The sequence below is a fragment of the Etheostoma cragini genome, chromosome 8 (genome assembly GCF_013103735.1).
Source record: "Etheostoma cragini isolate CJK2018 chromosome 8, CSU_Ecrag_1.0, whole genome shotgun sequence".
In the NCBI taxonomy this organism is placed as follows: domain Eukaryota; kingdom Metazoa; phylum Chordata; class Actinopteri; order Perciformes; family Percidae; genus Etheostoma; species Etheostoma cragini.
Window position 1 is genome coordinate 23,953,275 of NC_048414.1, and position 20,764 is coordinate 23,974,038.

General features: G+C 37.9%; 1 protein-coding gene across 13 annotated transcripts in view; it reads right to left on the reverse strand.

Moving 5' to 3' along the window:
- Window positions 1-20,764, reverse strand: part of mical2b (microtubule associated monooxygenase, calponin and LIM domain containing 2b) — an 87,174-nt gene that overhangs the window by 24,361 nt on the left and 42,049 nt on the right. For 10 of the 13 annotated variants that reach the window (XM_034878282.1, XM_034878283.1, XM_034878290.1 and 7 more), the window contains exons 12-22: window positions 19,213-19,360; window positions 13,194-13,393; window positions 10,607-10,701; window positions 9,254-9,322; window positions 8,408-8,524; window positions 5,520-5,702; window positions 4,733-5,014; window positions 4,493-4,618; window positions 2,539-3,051; window positions 1,216-1,317; window positions 963-1,055 (exon numbers count right to left, since the gene is read on the reverse strand). In XM_034878282.1, coding sequence (XP_034734173.1) covers window positions 963-1,055; window positions 1,216-1,317; window positions 2,539-3,051; window positions 4,493-4,618; window positions 4,733-5,014; window positions 5,520-5,702; window positions 8,408-8,524; window positions 9,254-9,322; window positions 10,607-10,701; window positions 13,194-13,393; window positions 19,213-19,360 — 1,928 coding nt within the window. The remainder of the gene's footprint in view (window positions 1-962; window positions 1,056-1,215; window positions 1,318-2,538; window positions 3,052-4,492; window positions 4,619-4,732; window positions 5,015-5,519; window positions 5,703-8,407; window positions 8,525-9,253; window positions 9,323-10,606; window positions 10,702-13,193; window positions 13,394-19,212; window positions 19,361-20,764) is intronic. The other 3 variants (XM_034878287.1, XM_034878291.1, XM_034878293.1) reach the window with 3 other exon arrangements.

Here is a 20,764-nt window from a genome sequence, read left to right on the forward strand (position 1 = left end):
AATGGAAAACCAAAAAAAGCGAGTAGACCCGAGGCGAGTCGAGTAGATACCACGCAGTGGAAAACCGCCATAAGTGTTACGCAAGTTCAAGAGGCCATCTCCGGCAAGAACCACTGGAGTGTTTTTTAAGCTACTGCTTTGTTAACATTGTCCCATGTAGCTGTATGCTAACAGCAGCAAAATATGTAAAATTGGCTGCCAATGTTGTTAAATTCTCCCAATTCCAGGTCACGTTACTCCTTAAACATTTCAGGTTATGTAGTTTTTTGGTTTAGAAGCCTTTATTGGTGATATTTCTCAGTACAAAGTCCTGCTATATATCCGTTGCAGTCATTCTCAGGGTTTAGAGTGAAACAAAACAGCGGACAATCAAGAGACTCATGAACATGCGCTGGACAATCAGGGCAGACTGGGCTGCAAAATGTTTAATTCTTTCTTTTTAAACTATTTATTACTTTTTTCTCATTATTTCATGTATTACGCTTAATCATGTCATCTGTGTGGACTGATCTTGAATACTGCAATACATAATGCGTTACTACATTTTCCATGTAACATCTATTATTGGCCTACTCTGAGCAAACCACAGATATTGGCAAACTATAAATCAGTAGTCAAAGAAGGTCACTGGTAATGTGTACTTTGTGTATACTGGAGTTGCGGTATAAGTGTGAAGCAACCATTTCTGAGTTGATTTGTCTACACGTTTGTATGAGTATGCGTGTTTAGTTGTTGGGACTGCATTTCGTCACTGTATTTGTTGAAAAAGTAAATAAATGAAGTTTAAAATAAATATAGAAAAAAGAAATCAACAGAATGTATTTTAATCACACTTCATACTCGTCGTAATGATGATGTTGCCATAACTTGTAAACTGTATGTCACTTCTATTTTTAAAACAAGAAAAAAAGACCATTAACTCTGGGTTAGATTTGTCTCTGCAACATGCACATGCATCTTACCGGTGTGGCATTGGGCCTGTGATCTGTCTCATACAGGGCGGCCAATATCTGAGCTTTAGCATCTATGGCTGATGATACCTTTCCGACTGTACGCTAAGGTAAATGCCAGGAAAACACAGGTGCAGAAGGATGAAGGAGAAAAGAGAAGGAATTGGAAACCACAAACAGGAGTTAGAAAGAAGACAGATGAATACGCGGAAAAAGCATGATTTACTCTCAATTCATGCATTTAAACTGATGTATCGACTAGTACCTCTTTAATGTAACAAGCAGCTCCTGTCGGACAACTCTCAGAGCGAACAATTGACTTTTGAATATTTCCTTTAGGGTTCTCAAGAACGCAGCTCCCATTGCACTAAATAAAACACCAGAATGAAGATCAGTTGTATAATGTTACACAAGACAGAGTGCCAACAATGTTCTTCTTCAACCTCTATGAAATTACGTTTTTTAGTCTAACACAATCCTTTGCGCAGGCATCAGAAGTACGTGATTAATAAATATGTATTGTTTTTTTGTTCCACAAAGACTTAGATAGAATTATAGCTGTTGCACAGCTGTGTGCCGGGCATTTTGATGCTAACAAGAAAGAAAGGAAGTGACCCGAGTTTTAAACCAAATTGAACAAATCCGGGCTAAACGGTGGAATTTTAATTCCCAGGCTGTCACGTGATGCCCTCTGGCATCTCAGTGATGCTTTTAGAATTACATGGTGAAAAATCCATCTGTAAATCAGTAGATGTCACAATAACATTTGGAAAGTCTTTTAGAGCTGCACGATTAAATCGTTTAATCCCCATACAAGTTAGTGGAGCGCTAAGATGGAAGTAGTCGGCTCAGCCGGTAGTGGTCTCCAATGTGCCTGCTCTATGAGCTGTACTATGCAGAAGCAGAGCAATCATCCAGGTAATTGTTTGCTCCATGGTGGCTTCATGGACCACTGAGCAACACTCATAGGAATGATGGGGCTCTGCCTTGAATGCTGTATCCACATCCATATTATTATAATACATCGTATACAAACAGCTTATATACTCATTGTCATTCTCCGATACACACAAGATGACAGCAGTTCTCTGGATGTAAACAAAAAGACCCCAACAGCAGACAGGACAAGCGTCTCGTCTTGAATGTTTTCAGTTAGTGTATGTAGAGTATAAGATCCTGCTTAGTAAGTAAATTATCATAAAAAATGGTCTATTATTGTTACTAGGCTATACAGTAAAGTGAAATGTTACTTTAGTTATCCCACAGAATGCAGATCTCACTGCATAGAAAATTACTTTTTTAACTCTGATTTTATGCACATGGTGGTGTTCTTTATACGACGACAGCTTTTTATATCTCCTTGCCTACAGTTTTGTTATATATCATAATATATTGAACAGTAACACCTGCATTACCATCTATACTGAGGCTGTACATAGCGCTCTGGTGCTTTAAAATGGCAAATTCTCATTTCCCCTTCAGACGTCTCGGCACGGCTCTAAATCTGGAAAGGTCTGAGAGTAGGATGCTTTCACTGGGGAACTGTCAGTAATATTACTACTATTGATATGCATAAGGAAACTTTCACCTTCATTTGATCACTTGCGGTTAATTTCTTGTCATCAAATGTCTTCAGAGTTTTTTGGACGTTCTCCTTTTCACTTTCCAGATTATTCCGAGAACTCTCATGTATTCTTTCATAGTTTCCCTTCTGCAATAAAGAGGGAGCTAAACTTCTATGTCCATTTTCACAATTAGAATCACAGAGTGCGGAGGAGCTCTCCTGGCCCTCATCAGAGCAAGTCGAAAAGTGGGCTGCATATGTTGGGTTGCTGCATGTGGAAGAATCAACAACAAGACAAGAAATTTGCCCATTTTTTGAGAGTGAGTCAGTGTAGGATGAAGGAGTAGAGGAGTCTTTATGCATCTTTTCCTTGTGTCCAGCAGTGTACAGGGGGACAGAGGAGAAACCAGCCTGGGCAGTGGGGTCAGGGACAGGGTGGACTACAGGGAAGACTGAAGGGCTCTTTGAAACATAGGCAGAAGGAGAAGGAGGAAGAGGTGGGGAAAGGGAAGGATGGGAAGAGGTAGATATTTCCACCTAAAGAAGAAGAGTCAAACATAAATTTAGAGTAGAGTAGAAGGATGAGACTGGAGGGGAAATAACTTGACCACATCAAAGTAAACGCTTAAGGAATTTCACACAGACAAGTCGGTGACAATGAAATCAGTTTGCTTTTGTTTTAAAGAGGAACCTTACAAAGCAAATAAAAAAGAAAAGATGTCTGGTTTTCACTGTTTTTCATGGGACCATTAAGCATGTACTGCTTAATGGTCAACAGCATTTATAGATGATTTAGTTGACAAACACTAGAGTTCTGTAACAAGCTATATACAGATTAATGCAAATAATAGCCATAATGATTTGAATTTTAGCAGCAATTGAATACCACATTTTTTTTAATGAATTTGCCAATATGACATTACGACTTTGCATCAACATACACGCTGACATTCTTAAGCGCTGAGTTATCTGTACGCATTTTGAGCCATCCGCGTGTAAACATACACACCACTTGCCATGTTATTGCCACTTGGGGTGTTATCGCGAGAATAAAACTGGGTCTGTCCGAGGTTTCTTCCTAAAAGGGAGTTTGTCTTCGCCACTGTGGCACTGTTGTTTACACTGGAGGGAACTACTAGAACTGTAAATTACGGGGTGTGGTCTAGACCTACTCTATTGGTTTCCATAAGTGTCTCGAGAGGACTCTTGTTTTGAATTGATACTATAAATTAAATTAAATTGAAACGTGACACAAGGTTGGGTTTAAGAAACGAATAACTGTTTGAGTTTAGGGAAAGAAGAATGGGGTTGGCTTTAGTAAAAAACAAACCAACAGTTGAGTTTAGGAAACGTGACCTGGGTGAAAGTCCTGTGTTTTACCCATCCACCTTACCAAACAACCTCCCTACACTGATTTTTTACTACTCGCCAGGGCGTCAATTCACAGGCCATCGCAAGGTGATATAAAGACAAAAGAGGGCAAACAATGAGTCTTGTTAACACGGCAATAATGGCATACGAATTGGCGTGTCATACGTACGCCATTTCATGAGATGAGTCTGGAATTGCTACTCTTTCTTTATTAGTACGTGGGGTTGGAATTTGAATACAACTGAATTTCTTTGGTCTGAATTCCCCTCTTTGAATTTATTTTGGTCAATTTTAGGTAGTAAGTACCATTATTAAAAACATATATTCAAATGTTTTTATCAAGTAGATAAGATCATAAAACTTTTAAACAATACAAATCGGTTCATTTTGTGCTGAAAACTTTTACAATCAATCTGAATGTCATAGTCCCAACAAATAAAGCACTCTAACTGTACATGAATATAGAATTGATTGTAAATGAAACACTGCTGCACTTTTTACACAATCATGAATTGATTGACAAGTATATATAGCACACTGTTATGAGCATGCAGTAGTCTAAACTATGTCAATAGTCAAGCATGAACATGTTGGTGCAATGAATAACCTTTGATTCAGAAAGAGAAGCAGGAGGTTTGTTGGACCCAGGAAACATGGAGGAGAGGAGGACCGCTCTATCTTTTATACTCCTCCCATAAAATTCTTTAGTAGACAGTCTCTGGTCTTTATTCTGCTAGACAGCAGGTGGTAAAAAAAAAAAATCAGACAAGAGCAAAAAAAGAGTTGTAAGCAAATTGTTCGTAAAAGTTGTGATAAGAAATATTGACAGAACTGGCTTGAAATTCACCTTCTGCATTGACTCCTCTGACCTCACCAAAGAATGGTCAACATCCGAAGCAGAGAGAGTAGAAGCAGCTATATGGCTGTTTGTCACATCTGTAGAGGTGCATTCTGTGTAGTAATGTTCAGTAACATTAGGGCTTGGTGAGCGGGGAGGACTTAATTGACCATTAGGTGAAGGAGAATGACTGTAGCCACTCTGAGGGTAGAAAGATGCAGGGGAATAGAGGAAAGTGGTTTGCTGAGCCACAGCACTGGGATTCTCCAGTAGGCGGAGGTAGATTGACGGCTGGAAACAGGAAGAAGAGAGAAGGAGCCAGAGGAAACAAGACGGTTCTGGGTTTATAGTAAGTATATTATGTATGTATGAGGTACTTATCTGTAATGTTTAAATAAAACTCACAGCTTTAAAAATATGTAAGAAAAACTGTCAAGCTTGTGTTGGTTTGCCAGACCCTCCTCTGGCAAACCAGAAGGAGGGTCTGGCCACTCCACACATAATTCTGGGATGGGAGAAAAACATGCTCTGGTTGATTGGCATTTCTTTAAAGTCATCTTGGGAGCACTACAGATAGTTAACTTACTGTCTGGATTTACTCTGAAGAGATCTGAGGAGCAGTTAATAGAAAAAAAGATAACAGAAATACGGTCGAAAAAAAGGACATACAGAAGGGGAAGGTTGAGGATATAGACTACAAGCTTGATAAATAAGTGTGCCACAAATGGCTGTTAATCAACAATATAACCCATCCAATCAAATCCACAAGAGAATGAGTGTTTAGAAGGAGGTATACCTGCCACTTTGGTCGAGGAGAAGGTTGAGGAGGTGGAGGGGGGACATTCTTGGGCTTTGCAAAACGTGGGTTTTCCCTCTTCTCCTGGTCCTCATCCTCCTCCTCCTCCTTTAAGAGAGGATGTGCGGTGGTGGAAAGAGACGGAGGGGGGGAAAAGTAGGGATCGGATGGCTCCTCAACAGACTGATGCAAGGTTGAGAGGAAAGGAAAAAGGACCGGAAAGGAAAGAAAATTTAAGGAGAGGAAAAAGTCTTAAGAGATTGGAAATAAATAGCACATGATTTGGCAATAAAATACAGGTATTTAAGGAAGTTAGGAACAGAATAGTAGTCAATAAAATGGGAGTGATTTAGATGCAAACATTACATTATGGTGAAGGTGCTGCACTAACCTTGACATACATAGTCCATTTTAAAAAGGGACAGTTCACCACAAAATTAAAAATACGCCTTTTTCTTTTAACCTCTAATGCTATTTATCAATGACACACAAAACAATCAGATTGTTTTAGTGTGAGTTGCTTAGTGTGAGAGACCTTGGTTGTAGAGATGTCTGCCTTCTCTCAAATACAAATGAAACTAGATTGCATTTGGCTTAGGATGTTAAAGGCGCCACAAAAACACATTTGAAAAACACACCAGCAATGCCTCTTTACAGAAATCATGGCCAGGTTACTCAAGATAATCTACGGACCTAGTTGTGAGCAGTTCCAGGAACTGGACAATGCCCGCCAACCATATTTCCACCCAAAAGAAAGAACAGGATACTTATGGACAAGAAGCTTTGTCCTCAGCTAATCTTTAACTGGAGCTGTCACTGTAGCTAACCAACACTGCTATTTCATTTGAGCTAGCTAAGGCTACAGTTCAGCCGAGGAAGAGGCCATCCAATGTTTCGATCTCGCGCTGTCACAAGCATGAGCCTCTTGTTCATGAGTATGCTTTTTTGGGACAAATATGCTGATTGTAAATAGTAAAATAAAGTTATTGTTGGGAAACATAGCAAAAGGTGATACTATTTTCCAGGAGTTTCCAGGAAAAACATTTTGTGTGATGAGACAAGCATAACCCAAACTTGACAGCTTCAGCAAGAGATATATGCCTCCTGTAGAATACACAGACCCTTAGAGTTTGGAATGGCGCTGTGGTTAAACTGTACTGCCTAATCCAAATTTACCTCGATCAAGACAGCATTAAACGCTTCTGTTTTGATTTATCAAAAAATGTCACAGAATGGCATGATATACTTGACTCAAATAAAATACCAATATAATAATATTTTATCTCAGAAGGTTGATTTTTAATTTAATCAGAGCAAGACAAAATTATTTTGAATCGGGAGACAAAGAAGGAAAATTATTCTCTAGATACTTAAAACAGAGGAAATCAGCTTCCACTATTTCTGCAGTTAGATCCAATCCTGGAGATGTTTTTACAGCTCGTTATCTACCTCTACTGATGTTGAAATGTGTTTCTTTATAGAGTCACTAGGTCTTTCCAAACTGACAGAAGAGAAAAGAGAACTCCTTGATACAGATTTGACTATAGAGGAAATTGGGGAAAGGTGACGGGGGACTAACTTCCCAGGAGTAATGGTATGAGGGGTAGTGCACACGTTTTATGCGGATCATACATTTTTTTTTGTGTCTGAACCAAGCAGATCAATATGGTGTTTACATCATTGATTCTTTGTTAAACTTTTCAGGTTAGACGGTAATTTTGGTTTAAGTCAGAAGCATTAATTTTAAAACCTTATTGCCCCCTAACAGCCTTCCAATCAGGTGCAATTCAGTGGCCAAAGCAAAGTATTGTTTATCTGGATATCTTATTCCCTCCCCAGACCTAGTTAAAGTTATATGGATCCATTATTGAATATCATCTTGAAAGGTTGTAAGTTTTGTATGTTAAAAAAATCATTAATCACAAAAAATGCTTCTGTTTAAGTCATCAAAGTCTCCTTTTCACCCAGCATGTTTCTTTGGATCAGGGAGGCGCAAAAATCAGGGTAACAGCTGTCGCCATGGTCCCGCTACACGTCCTGCAATGCCATGTTACATCCTGCTACGCTCTGCGGTGCCCTGCTACATCCTGCTATGCTCTGCGGTGCCCTGCTACATCCTGCTAAGATCTGCGGTACCCAGCTATGTCCCGCTGTGCCTTGTAACGCTGCACAGTGCCCTGCTATGCTACAAAGAACTACTACAAACTACTATTTAGTAGTACTTTTTTTTTTTGTGAGTGTTATTGCCACTCTTCATTCTAATCCCAACCAGTCGTCAGACACCGCCTACCAAGAGCCTGGGTCTGTCTGAGGTTTCTGCCTAAAGGGCAGTTTTTCCTCGCCACTGTTGCGCTTTTGCTTGCTCTAGAACTGTTGGGTCCATGCAAGTTCATAAACTCTAAAAATTCAAGTCAAACTAGGATAAGCAGCTAAGTCTGAATAGAAGTAATCAGACCTCTGTCCTATCTATTAGTCATACTTTATGATGCAAGCCCTTAATCCTCATAAAATACAAGAGGGAGAATTTTTTTTGTAGACCGTATATTCAAACTAACTAAATAAAAAAATATTCTTTAAAGAGTACTACAAGATTTCAATGACTGAAAAGTGGTTTCAAATTTTCAACATTAGCTATTTATTTTTTTGCTTCCAGTTAGTCAGCTGTAATGAAAGCAAATAATTCCATGAAAATAATAATCAAAATCCAAGTCAAATCTCTGGTGGGTCTAAAAAAGAAACTGACGGTATAAAACCAGTCCTTTCTAGAATGAATATAATGATGAATTTCATAAAAGTTTTGGTTATTTCAAATATTAATCTTTGCTGTTTGGGGGCCAATTTCATTAAAAAAAAATTATATCTGATATGTCTTTCACCTTGCTACATACCTTTAATGTCGAGGAGTTCTCCTCAAATTTGGCCAGCAGCTGAGTAGCCATGGAGCGGACCTTGTTCTCCCGCAGCTCCCCAGCCTCACCAGCAGGGGATACACTATGACAAGACAACTGTTGCCATGCCAGGGTAACAGAGTGAAATATAGAGTTAAGAGAGAAGGAAATAATAGAAGGTACTGGGGTCAATTTGAGCCACATACTGTATCACACAGAGCAAAGTTTCGCTTATGATGTTTTGGACTTATGTCAGAAAGATAATGAGGTTGTGTGTTCACAAAAACAATGCAGGTACTATGGTCAGTTTTTTTTTTCTGACTTAGAATGAGCCTTTAGAGGGTGACTACAAATGGCAATAAGCATGATTGGTCCAAATACAGTAAAGGAAATAAGTCTGTGTTACTTTATTTAACAGATATCTATGTGTTTTCCTGTTATTTCTGACAATTTGATAAACAAAATGTTAATTATGCTTGAGCAAATGAAACCCCACTCACCAAAATTGTTTAAAAAAAATATTACTAATATTTAAATACTACCACTAAAAATCACAGAGTGTGGTACAGCCTGAGTCTTGACAATAAAACTGAGGCTGGTGCTTGTATTCAAGTTTATGTTCTGTTATTCAACGGTTTGTTTGGTAAATTGCTATTCAACACATTTGGAAAGGTTTAAATTGTTATTTTTATTCCCAATTGTAATTATTTTGGTGTAGTGATTTTCCTTTAGGGCTAACTAAAACCTCATTCGGGGTTGCCAAAAATTCCTCTATGCAGGAAAAACCCGGATGGTCCATTATTATCTAAAACAACTGAAACATTTTAGATCGCCTGTTGAACCTACCCCTGTGACGAAGTTGTGGGCCTTTCGTCGTCTCTTGTTAACAAAATTGTCTTCCAGTTTCTTTTCATGCTGTGACAATAGACACCACAATAAAGATTAATTCACAGAGACTTTGATCTGTATACATTTCCATCTGGATCATCCTCTGTGTTCAAATGAGCAAAGAACCACCAAGATAGTGATCACTGTAAAAGCTGAAGCTGCAACCTATACACTAAAATTTATGTGAGCAGACTACAATCACTATAATCATTGTTCAGATTGATGGCTAGCGTTTGTAATCAGATAAAATCTTTATTGCCTCTGTTGGGAATAACACATTACAAAAGTAACGCAATTGTAGTAATGCATTTCCTTTTGCGGTAACGCACATAACGCATTACCAATTCAATTTTGGTAATATTATACCCATTACAATCTTAGTAACGCATTTTAACATGACATTAAGTGGTGTTATCTTTTTCTCTTTAGAATTCACCAAAACTGCAAAACATTTCGGCAGAAAAAAAAAAAAGTCTTTTAAGTGTAATTTCCTGTTGCTGGAATTCGATACTTTAGCCGACTGTAAAAACAGAAACATTTGTGAGATTGACATAGGCATACTCCCATTATTTTCAGGAGTTATTATGCTCCGTTGAAGCGAGGTGCTGTCTCGTCACTGTTCCTGTGGTTAGAGCCAGAACCAGAGACGGTACAAACAACATCTGTGTTCCAACATGTGAAGGTACGTCAGCAACTGACAGTTAACATGTCGGGAATTAACGTTTTATCATCGGTGGAAAGTAACTATACCATTCTTCAATACAATCGTAAAGAACCTTCAATTGAGGTTTTTCATTTTCTCCTACTTTATTATACTAGTCTACTACAATTTGGAGTCAAGTAGGTCTAATGTAGCCTACATTTTACTTAGCAAAATAAGATTAATAATCTAAAATATGAATAATGATGTAGGGTATTAAAATGAATAAAGATGAGACTTTAGATAAGACTCCTGTGGTGAAATTCACAAGCTACCTGCAAAGTCATACGCTGTCATTTTGGTGAAAGTAACTCGCAATTCAGAGACAGTAAAATTGTAATATAACTAATTACTCACAAATGACAGTAACTTGTAATCTATTATGTATTACATTTTGGAAGTAACTTGCCCAACACTGGTTATTACAAACAATACCTTGATTTCTGTTAGGTTTAGGTTATCTAATCAAGATTTCAATGACTGAATAGTGTACTTTGGATAAATGTAAAAGGTCTTGAGGAAGGTGGGAAGAGATTGATTCATTAATCCGCAATGAAAGCATAAACTAAATGTCAGAGAGAGAGAGAATTAATTGAAACATTTGCCTTTACCCTGGGTATCCTCTTCTTTGGCTGAGGCAGATTCAGCAGTTTGTAGTTGTTTTCAGCTAGATATCCTTCACCAATCTCATGTGGTTCTCTTGAACCTGGAATACAAACAAACATTATACAATCATATTAAGCTTATTTATTTATTTTGAGAACAATGTACTTCAAACTATTTAGTCTCACAAGAAGATAGAGAACACTAAAACGTGAGAAAAGGATCCTTGTGAAATTAAAGGCCAAGGTTTCCCATTTAGAATATGACACATTGCCAAAATTTCATGATATATGCTTAATTATTGACATGATCTAGATTTAGAAATGAAACACTGGTGTATTTTTATGCGTTGCTCATTCTCACATTTTCACTGTTTTAGATGCCATCTTCTTGTTAAAATTCCTACTGTTTACCATCCAACTTTACCACACACTAGATGTACAATACAGTATGCTATGCCATATATCAGCCTCACAGGATCAAGACAAGAGAATGGACAAGAGGCACACATTTTCTCCTCTAAAATATATCAAGCCTAACATTCACTTTCCTTCCACAGCTGATTTGTCAGCTGTCACCAAGTCCACCACTGAAACTTAAGGCCAAAGAGCATTGATCATAGATCCTGACAAACTCATTTAAGATGCATAAATACACAGTAACAGTTTCAAATCATAGTGGTTGTTTATAACAGAGACACCAAAAACAACCCAGGGGAATGTTCTAAGTATATGAGTACATTTTCTGTTTCAAAACTGAGGATAATACAATAGAATAAAGCTCAATTGGTATGAAAAAAACCTGGTGGGTCCATATTGGTGGGTCATTGGGTCTCTTATTGATTGTCTATGGGACAGCTCCAGACTTTATACTTAATGAAATCAGAAGTTTGAGACCTACTTCTCTGGTTTCTGGTGAGAGTTGCTCATGTTCCCTAATATTGATTGAACTTTCCTAAGACACTGAAATAACATATTGGAATTTAGGTGGTGTTCCCCTTTAAGCTGCTAAAATGTTTGCAAGTAAATTCTCAGCAAATTAATTGTGAAAATGGATAACTAAAAGTACACAGTATTATTTCCCCAGCCTTTCAGAGGTGTGGATTCCTCCAAGGTGAAAGCAGTGTGGGGACAACAGTCACTTGCAGGACATTAACATTAAAGCACTAGAAGGGAAACGAGGCTAAAGCTGGAGCTTACAGCAGCAGTGTGACCAGCTGAAGGCCTCGAGTTAAGCAGACATAGCACTCATACCAGTCATGGCTCTGGCAGGGAATTACCTTACCACGGTTGTGTAATGTGCAACTCTAGCTCATTCGGTAGATAAAAATAGTCCCCAAGCCTCAGTTATTTCAAATGGGTCTATACTTAAAAATTTACTGTACACTGTTTTAGTGGGACAGCTGAAGACACGAAATGGGGGAGAGAAAGAGGGATGACAAGCAGCAAAGGGCCGCAGGTCGGAATTGAACGTGTGCCGCTAACGTAAGGACTGGGCCTTAGTACATGGGGCGCATGCTTAACCAGGTGAGCTAGCAGTGTGCCCCTGTCTTCTGATTTTAACAGACTTTAAAAAGACAAGATGTGTCCAAAGCAGTTGAGTTTTTAAGCAGCCTCAATATGACCTTTTTAGTTTCTTAAAACTTGTCTTCAACTCTAGAAGTGAAGACAGACATCACACACTGGCTTCGTAAATATGTTTTGTTGCACTGTATAGCTTGCCCAAGTGCTTCCCCATCTGATTTTTTCATTACTGGATCCCTTTTACATATGCTGAAGTGAGTTAGTAAACTAGTGATTTTTTTTTGTCAAACTTGGGTTGATGAGAGGCATTGACCCTGAATTCTTTTGTATTTCGGATGCTAGTTATAGGGGTGTTGTGTTCATGTTTTTGTTTCAAGTCCTGTACAGTTAGATCCAAGGATTTAATGACAACAGACCTTACATTTAAGAATAACGACAACGAAAACTGCTATATCAATTATCCAGCGGATTGCTTCTTTTGTCCTTCGCATTCAATATATTGAGTGCCAGCAGGAGACTACCATTACCTAGACCTAAAATTGAAACATAATGTACGCCTTTAACTATTGAAAAAGTGAAACTTCATTAGAAATATGTAGCTATGAGGCCACCTCTAGCTGACCCGGTAAAAGCGTTCACCCCATGTTGGCTGAGTCCTTCAGCGGCACTGGTTTGAATCTGACTTGCTGCCCTTTGCCGTTTGTCATCCCCAATCTAACTCCCCTTTTCATGTCTATCATGTCACTAACTATTAAACGGATAAGCTCCAAAAACTAATCTTAAAAAAAGAACTATTTAGCTATCATTCTATTCCACAACAGATATTACTCCACCCATTACCATTCACTTCTACCAGAAAACACCACCCTCCCATAATTAATTAAATTTACTTTACATTTAGTTTTGGACTTTAAATATCATTTAACTAGAGTTTAACTCCTGAATTTATTCTCTTATTTTTACATTATGACACTCAGTGTAAGGTATATGCGTAATTGCTTTACAGCAGCTAACGAAATAAGTTGATCAGCATGTTTTGATTTTCTGTGACAGAAGTGTGAAGGAGCCTTACCGTTTTTGTTTTCTGGGGAGTTGCAGAAGGCCTCGTAGAATTTAGAGAGGTAGAGAACCATCAGCAGCTTGTCCGGTTCAGCCTCTGCAGCCATCTCGTTCCCTCTTGTCACTGGCTGGATGCCAAACTCTTGCTCGGCCAAGTCAAACGCCAACTGGTTGTTTCCCGCCATGTCCTCCTCGTTAAGAGAGTCATAGTCACTGAGAAAGTACAATAGTGAGGGGAAGTTAGTGTGTGAATTTAAATTGTTTCTTGAAACAAACATGGTATTTATGGCGCTGGCAAGAGAGAAAGATGGTGGGTTGAGATTATAGAGAAAAGGGGATACTGCCACAGGCGGTTCTACATTAAATTACACCCCTGGCTAGACCCCCTTTGAGCGTCCACCGCAAAAAGAACACACAAACATGTTTGTTATTTGTGCAGAAGTTTGCAGAATTACTATACTATTACTAAGTGATTACTTTTTTTTGCGTTGTGATAACTTATATTTTTATATTTTGTGAAGAATTGTATTCAGTGTCTTTTGAAAATGTTGGAGGTGGAGATTGTACACCTAAAAAATGTGTTTCCTGTTGTAATTGCAATAGTAACATATTCTTTTAAGTGGATTGAGAATTGAGAAATATAATTTTATCTTTCACTTATGTTGTTAAAATAATTTTTTTATATATATAAATATACACACACACACACACACACACACACACACACATATATAATGTGCCAAAGTATATACATTCAGATATATAAAAAAAGGTAACAATGATAATATCAAATATTGAGAATATACACATAAAATATAGAATACATACAGTATCCTAAATAGAACAGATCCTTCATCAAACAAATGTGAAAACACGCTAAAAAGAATCTAATTATTACACTTATACCTGCATAATGCCAGAGCAGCATACTAGTCGTCATTAATAGAGGAAAATAGGAACAACCCCAGGTTTCTTTTCAGTACTGTAGAGAGGCTGACGGAAGGTCACCGCTCTACTGAGCCAAGTATTCCCATAGCTCTTAGTAGTAACAACTTTATGAGCTTCTTCAATGATAAAATTATAACTATTAGAAACAAAGTTCACAAAGACCTGCCTTTATCTGGCACTGACTAATCTCTAAACTCAGGAACCTTAGACACCGCTGTAAAACCAGATGTTCAGACTACTTTGCTTCACTTGATCTTTATCAATTTAATTCAATTATTTCTTCATCCAAACCATCAACCTGCCTCTTAGACCCCATTCCAACTAGGGTATTTAAAGAAGTTTGACCCTTAGTCAACACTTCTCTACTAGATATTACCAATATTTCTTTAATAACAGGCTATGTACCACAGTACTTTAAAGTAGCTATAATCAAACCTCTTCTGAAAAAGCTCAACCTTGATCCAGATGTTGTAGCCAACTGTAGACCTACATCCAACCTTCCATTGCTGTGTGACTTTCTGTATAGCAACAGCTTATTTGAGGATTTTTAGTAAGGATCTAGAGCTCATCATAGCACAGAGACAGCACTTTTGAAAATTACTAATGACCTCCTAATTGCCTCGCAATCTTTTTCACTTTATATATGCTTCCTTTAGGCAATATTATCAGGAAACAATTCATAAACTTTTATTGTTATGCAGATGATACTCAATTATAGCTATTGATCAAGCCGGATGAAACTAATCAGTTAGCTAAACTTCAAATGTGCCTTCAGGAAGTTAAAATCTGGATGACCTGTAATTTTCTAATGTTAAACTCAGATAAAACTGAAGTTATTGTTCTGGGGCCCAAGCACCTCCATGACGCATTATCCAAAGAGACTTACTCTGGATGGCATCTCCCTGGCCTCCAGCACCACTGTGAGGAATCTTGGAGTTATCTTTGATCAGGACATGTCGTTTAATAATCACGTAAAGCAAATTTCAAGGACCGCCTTTTCACCTACTTACTTATTGCAAAAATCAGGAATATCCTGTCTAAAAATGATGCAGACAAACTAGTCCATGCATTTGTTACTTCTAGGCTGGATTACTGCAATTCTTTATTATTAGGCTGCTCGAAAAAGTCCATAAACCAAAGAACCAGGAAAAGAGATCACATCTCTCCTGTTTTAGCTTCTCTGCATTGGCTTCCTGTAAAATCCAGAATAGAATTTAAAATCCTTCTCACCTACAAAGCTCTCCATGGCCAGGCACCATCTTGTCTTAAAGAACTCATAGTACCCACCAGAGCACTGCGCTCCCAGAATGCAGGGTTACTTGTGTTTTCTGGAGTCTCCAAAAGTAAAATGGGAGCCAGAGCGTTCAGCTATCAGGCTCCTCTCCTGTGGAACCAGGTTCCAGTTTGGGTTCAGGAGGCAGACACCGTGTCCACATTTAAGAGTAGGCTCAAGACTCTTTGATAAAGCTTATAGTTAGGGCTGACTCAGGAGAGTCCTGAACCATACCTTAGTTAGGCTGGTATAGGCATAGACTGCTGGGGGACTTCCCTTGATGCACCGAGCACTTCTATCCACCTCCTTCTCTCCCTCTGTATGCAACCTCATCCCATTAATGCATGTTACTAACTTAACTTCTTCCATTTCCCGGAGTCTTGTGCTCTCTTGCCTCTCTCCTCCTATCGTTTCTTGCAGGTGTTTCTGGCTCTGGAGCTGTGGAGTCTGGATCTGTGGTTGGAGTCACCTGCTGCCTCCATGTACCCTTTGCTACAATTCTTCATGTCTCTCTCTCTGTCTGTCTGTCTGTCTCTCTCTCTTTCTCTCACCCCCAACCGGTCGAGGCAGATGACAGCCCACCCTGCGCCATGGTTCTGCTTAAGGTTTCGGTCTCTTAAAGGAAGTTTTTCCTTGCTTCTGTGGCCTAGTGCCACTTGGTGGGAATTGTTGGATTTCTGTAAAAGAACATCACAGAGTACGGTCTAGACCTGTTCTTTTATGAAAAGCGAAATGAGATAACTGTTGTTTAGCTTTAACGCTATATAAATACAATTTAATTTAATGGAATTATTTGACCGTTTTCTGTGGATACGCAACAATGTTAGGTAGGGTCTGTGAATGTATGTTAGCAACAGCAGGCTTATTCATGAGTTTGCTATTTTATGCGTGAGCTAATATTACACATCTGTTCATGTGCGCTGCAGGAGTTATGTTTCTGTTTATTGAATTTATTATTCAGTTCAAAAATAACTGAGAATGTAGTTTAATCTCAGTAACAATGGTATATTAGGGTATTACTGTTGCTGTGTTAAAGGCAAACGTTCCACTGTACCGTCTTTATCAAAATCACGAAGATCTGATCGCGTATAGACTTTACGGAACCGTAGATAAGTGAAAGTGGGTACAGTTGAAAATTACTGCCCCTACCAGCTGGCGGCAGCATTACCATGGTAATACTGTCTGTATACCTAGGGCATTAAATGTCTGTCGGATTTTCTTCTATGTTACCTATGTATGCCCATAACTGGCAAGAATTTAGATCTACAGCAACTGTACATTTGTATGAACTAAATGCTGTCTACTTAATTTGGGATTTAATGTTAATGGTTTATTTGTAACTTAGTTATAGGAATATATATTTACTTTATACTCATATCATTTCAGAACCACCATTTTGGGAATCTTGCATTGCAATATTTTGTTCCCCTGCAATATACTGTATATTGCAATATGAAAAAAAAACGTCATTTTTAAAAGATGACATTATTAGCTCTGTTTGGAAATAATAAATCACTCTCGTCTACTGCGATGATTTTGTAGGGAAGTGCATCTACATAGAAGAAAAAATGACGAAAAAGAAATCAAGGGACATTTCGAATATAGAAAAATGTGCAATTGTGACATTAATGTGATGTATCGCTATATATGTGTATATATATATATACACAAGTATATACATGTATGTATGTATGTATGTATGTGTGCGCGTGTGTGTGTGTGTGTGTGTGTGTATATATATATATATATATATATATATATATATATATACACACACACACATATATATATATATACTGTATATATATATATATATATATATATATATATATACATACACACACACACACACACACACACACATACATACATACACACACACCATCAGAGCAAAAGTACTTGCTTCCCGTACTCAAGTAGAAGTACAGATAATTGTGATAAAAAATACTCTGGTAAAAGTAAAAAGTACTGATTTAACTTCTTTACCCAACTAAAAGTAACAAAGTACAGGCTTGGAAATTTTCTTAAAGAATAAAAGTAAATGTAGCCTTGTAAATGACAAAGCTACCTGGACCAGACACATGTTACTAGAGCGCACGCAGAGAAACTACAGTGGACATTGAAAAAAATACTCTTTATTCTTTATATGCCATTGGCTACATTTTAAATGACTGTCTGCAAATAGGCCTAAAACATATAGCTTATTTAAGGAGAGCTAGTTTCTTTTTCTTTCACTTTTTTTCTTTGTGTGCCATGCAAGCCCGCTCGCGGTGTGAGGCGTGGGTCCGCCATCACACCTGATAGACAACCTTTTGTAAAAAACTAAAGTAACGCGCACATTTTGTAAAATGTAAGTAGTAGAAAGTACCGATATTTGTGTGAAAATGTAAGGAGTAAAAGTAAAATTCGCCCAAAAAATAAATAGTAAAGTAAATATATCTGAAAAATCTACTTGAGTACAGTAACAAAGTATTTGTACTTTGTAACTTCCCAACTCTGTATTAATTATTATAATAAATATATAATTTTATAATGCTACTTCTGCTAACATGTGCAGAAGACAAGCTATTGTTCGAGGGATTTGCGATGATTCAGCAGAGTTAGAGGTGCTGTGCCAAGTTCTGCATCCCTGCCGAGAATTGCATCCACAAGGAAAAATAATTTTTAACACAAAGTACTTTTTAAAAACGATGTAAAGTTCTTATTTGATGATACCTGATCTGAAGTCTATAACTGTACATTGTTTAAAGTTGTCAATGTTTTATTAGACTCCGTAGCCTACCAGCAGCAGATTCCTTGATGTCTGTGAGGGGGAAGCAATTTTGGACAGCAATGAGTTTTAAGGGACATGGATTATTCAGCAGAGATGATTGGTGCTGCCCGTGTGGATGCAGTTCTTGGCAGTGTTGCCAACCTTGGAAACCCATGCCTTTTGTGTTTAGAGACGTGTTAGTAGAAGTGTAGATTCTGACACAATTGTAAAAGTTTTTTTTTTTTAAAGCCGGTTCAAAATAAAACTTAGTAATGTGGATGTAGCCTAAGCTTTGTCAGCGTTAACTATTCTTTGAGGTGAATGCTAATGATAAAATGTTAACAAGCTCAAATATAGCATATAAGCAGTTAATGTTAGCATGTTTACCATTTAAACATAGCAACAATTCACGAAGATTGTTTGGCATGTTAGTTTGCATACATTTAGGATGGTAAAAGGCTAATATTAAGCATGTATGCATGCATGTACTTTATGTGGTATTATAGTAAAGCTGAGGAAGTGCCAAATAACTAGGAATCTTTCTCTGGGGAACAGACTGGTTGATTAACACAAACCATACAAGCAATATCCATACACAAGTACAGTGTGTGTGGAATCAAAGCTACCTGCTATGGCAAGGATTAAGACGATATGTGTTTGAGTCCACACAATGAGAGCTCCTCAAAGAAATGATGTCATTCCAACCGATCACTCTGACACTTATTTGCTTTCTCAGTTGTGTGTGAGCGGACTGAGTAAAAAAGGTCAGAGTGATGACTGTATAATAGCCTGTTATTGAATGAGATTAATCAGCAGTTAAGTGATCTCAATTATATTTCCTGAATAAATAAAGCTTAACTAACTGACTGAGAACTGACTATCTACACACTACTTTAAAATAGAATGGAATTGTGTCCTGCTCATTCATAATATTAAGCTGCTCAGTTCAAAGATTGCCAGTTTGGAAAGCTCAGACTCTTCACAAGCCAAACAAGCCAACAAAAAAACATTTCATATGTTTCCTGACTAGATTGTGTGTGCTTTTGTGCATGTTCTTACATGAGCTCAGGCCTCTGGTGGTGTATGAGCGCGCAGAAGGCCAGGCCGCTCTTCCAGGAAGATGTAAGGTTGATGACGTTGACCCCTCTGTAGCCCTGAGTCTGCTTCTGACACCAGCACAACAGCCGGCCAGGATGCACCTCAGACTCTACATGAGACAATGGAATCCACAATAATTTCAGCAAGGTCCTGTCAAGCTGGTGTAAAGTAAGTTTGCTCTTTGACATACAGCATTGATTCTATGATACAAGAAAACTGTATTTGAACACCAGTGACATTTTGCATGTTTTCCTAGTTCAGAATGTTCCTATTCATCATCACACCAAAACTCTGTTAGTAACTTTACAGCATGTTCCATCTTAAGCCCACAGTTGCCAGACAAATCCATCTCATTTTCCTGCAGTCTTACAGGAAGGTTGCTGCTTTCATTCATGATATGGATTCCCTTACCACAGGCAATTTTAGACCCTTTAAGCCCCATTCAATTCCATCTCAGCCCCCCTAAAAATGATTTAAAAAAATAAATGTTTTTAATTTAGATTTTTGCAAACATGTCTGTTATATAGAATAGAATGGTTTTATTGTCAGTATACACAAGTGCAGTACCTATGGAACAAGATTTAAGCAACTCCTTTACAGTGTCAAAACAAAATATCCTGAGTATTAATTATTGCACAGTAATGAGATTAAGTGAATTGAGAATAAAATATTGCACTGTAATAAAATTAAATGGTTAAGTATTAATAATAAATAAATATTGCACTGTAATGACAGTAAATGGTTAAATACTGCACTCATTGCATTCATTAGTGATAGAGGACAAAAAATTACAGGTTCCAAGAGCTTTAAACAGGTTTAATATCCTGTATGTCTGTTGCCAATGCTTTGCACATGTAACCCCGTCAAGGAAAGGGTTAACAGAAAAGTAGTTTTAGTTGGAGGTTTTTATGCCAGACTCCCGCCTTTGGCTGAGTCTCTAATCTGTCAGAGGGACACCAGGAGTACGGTTGTTTAGTTTAACATTGGTAGTCCCCAGAGAAGAAATTGGTAATTTATCGGCACAGATTAGAACCCAAAATAACAGGTAAGAAAATAAAATTGCTAAATATTAGAACATTGTGTCAAATTGGTCGTTATGTGTTAACACTTTTGCATGGCACTGTGTCACATTTTCCTTAGAGACTAAGGCTGAATCCCATTTCCCCGTCTTACCCCTACCCCTTGGCCCTTACCCCTACCCCTTGGCCCTTGAAACCAAGGGGTAGGGTTAAGGGGTGAAAACATACCCCTATGAAATGGGACACCACTTGGTGACATCACCATAGAGTACTGATCACAAAGTTCCAAGATGCCGTCTCTGTCTGTTGATTGTGTGGGTTTGGACAACAGTGTGTGTTATATATTTTATAGTTATTTTAGGTTCACTTTGGTAGTGCAGAGGCAGATGTTCTTATCTGTGTAGGTCTTAGGTCAGACTTAGGTCTGTTTGCAATACAAATGTGTATACACATGCATCATGTGTACATATACATACATATACACCCTGTATACA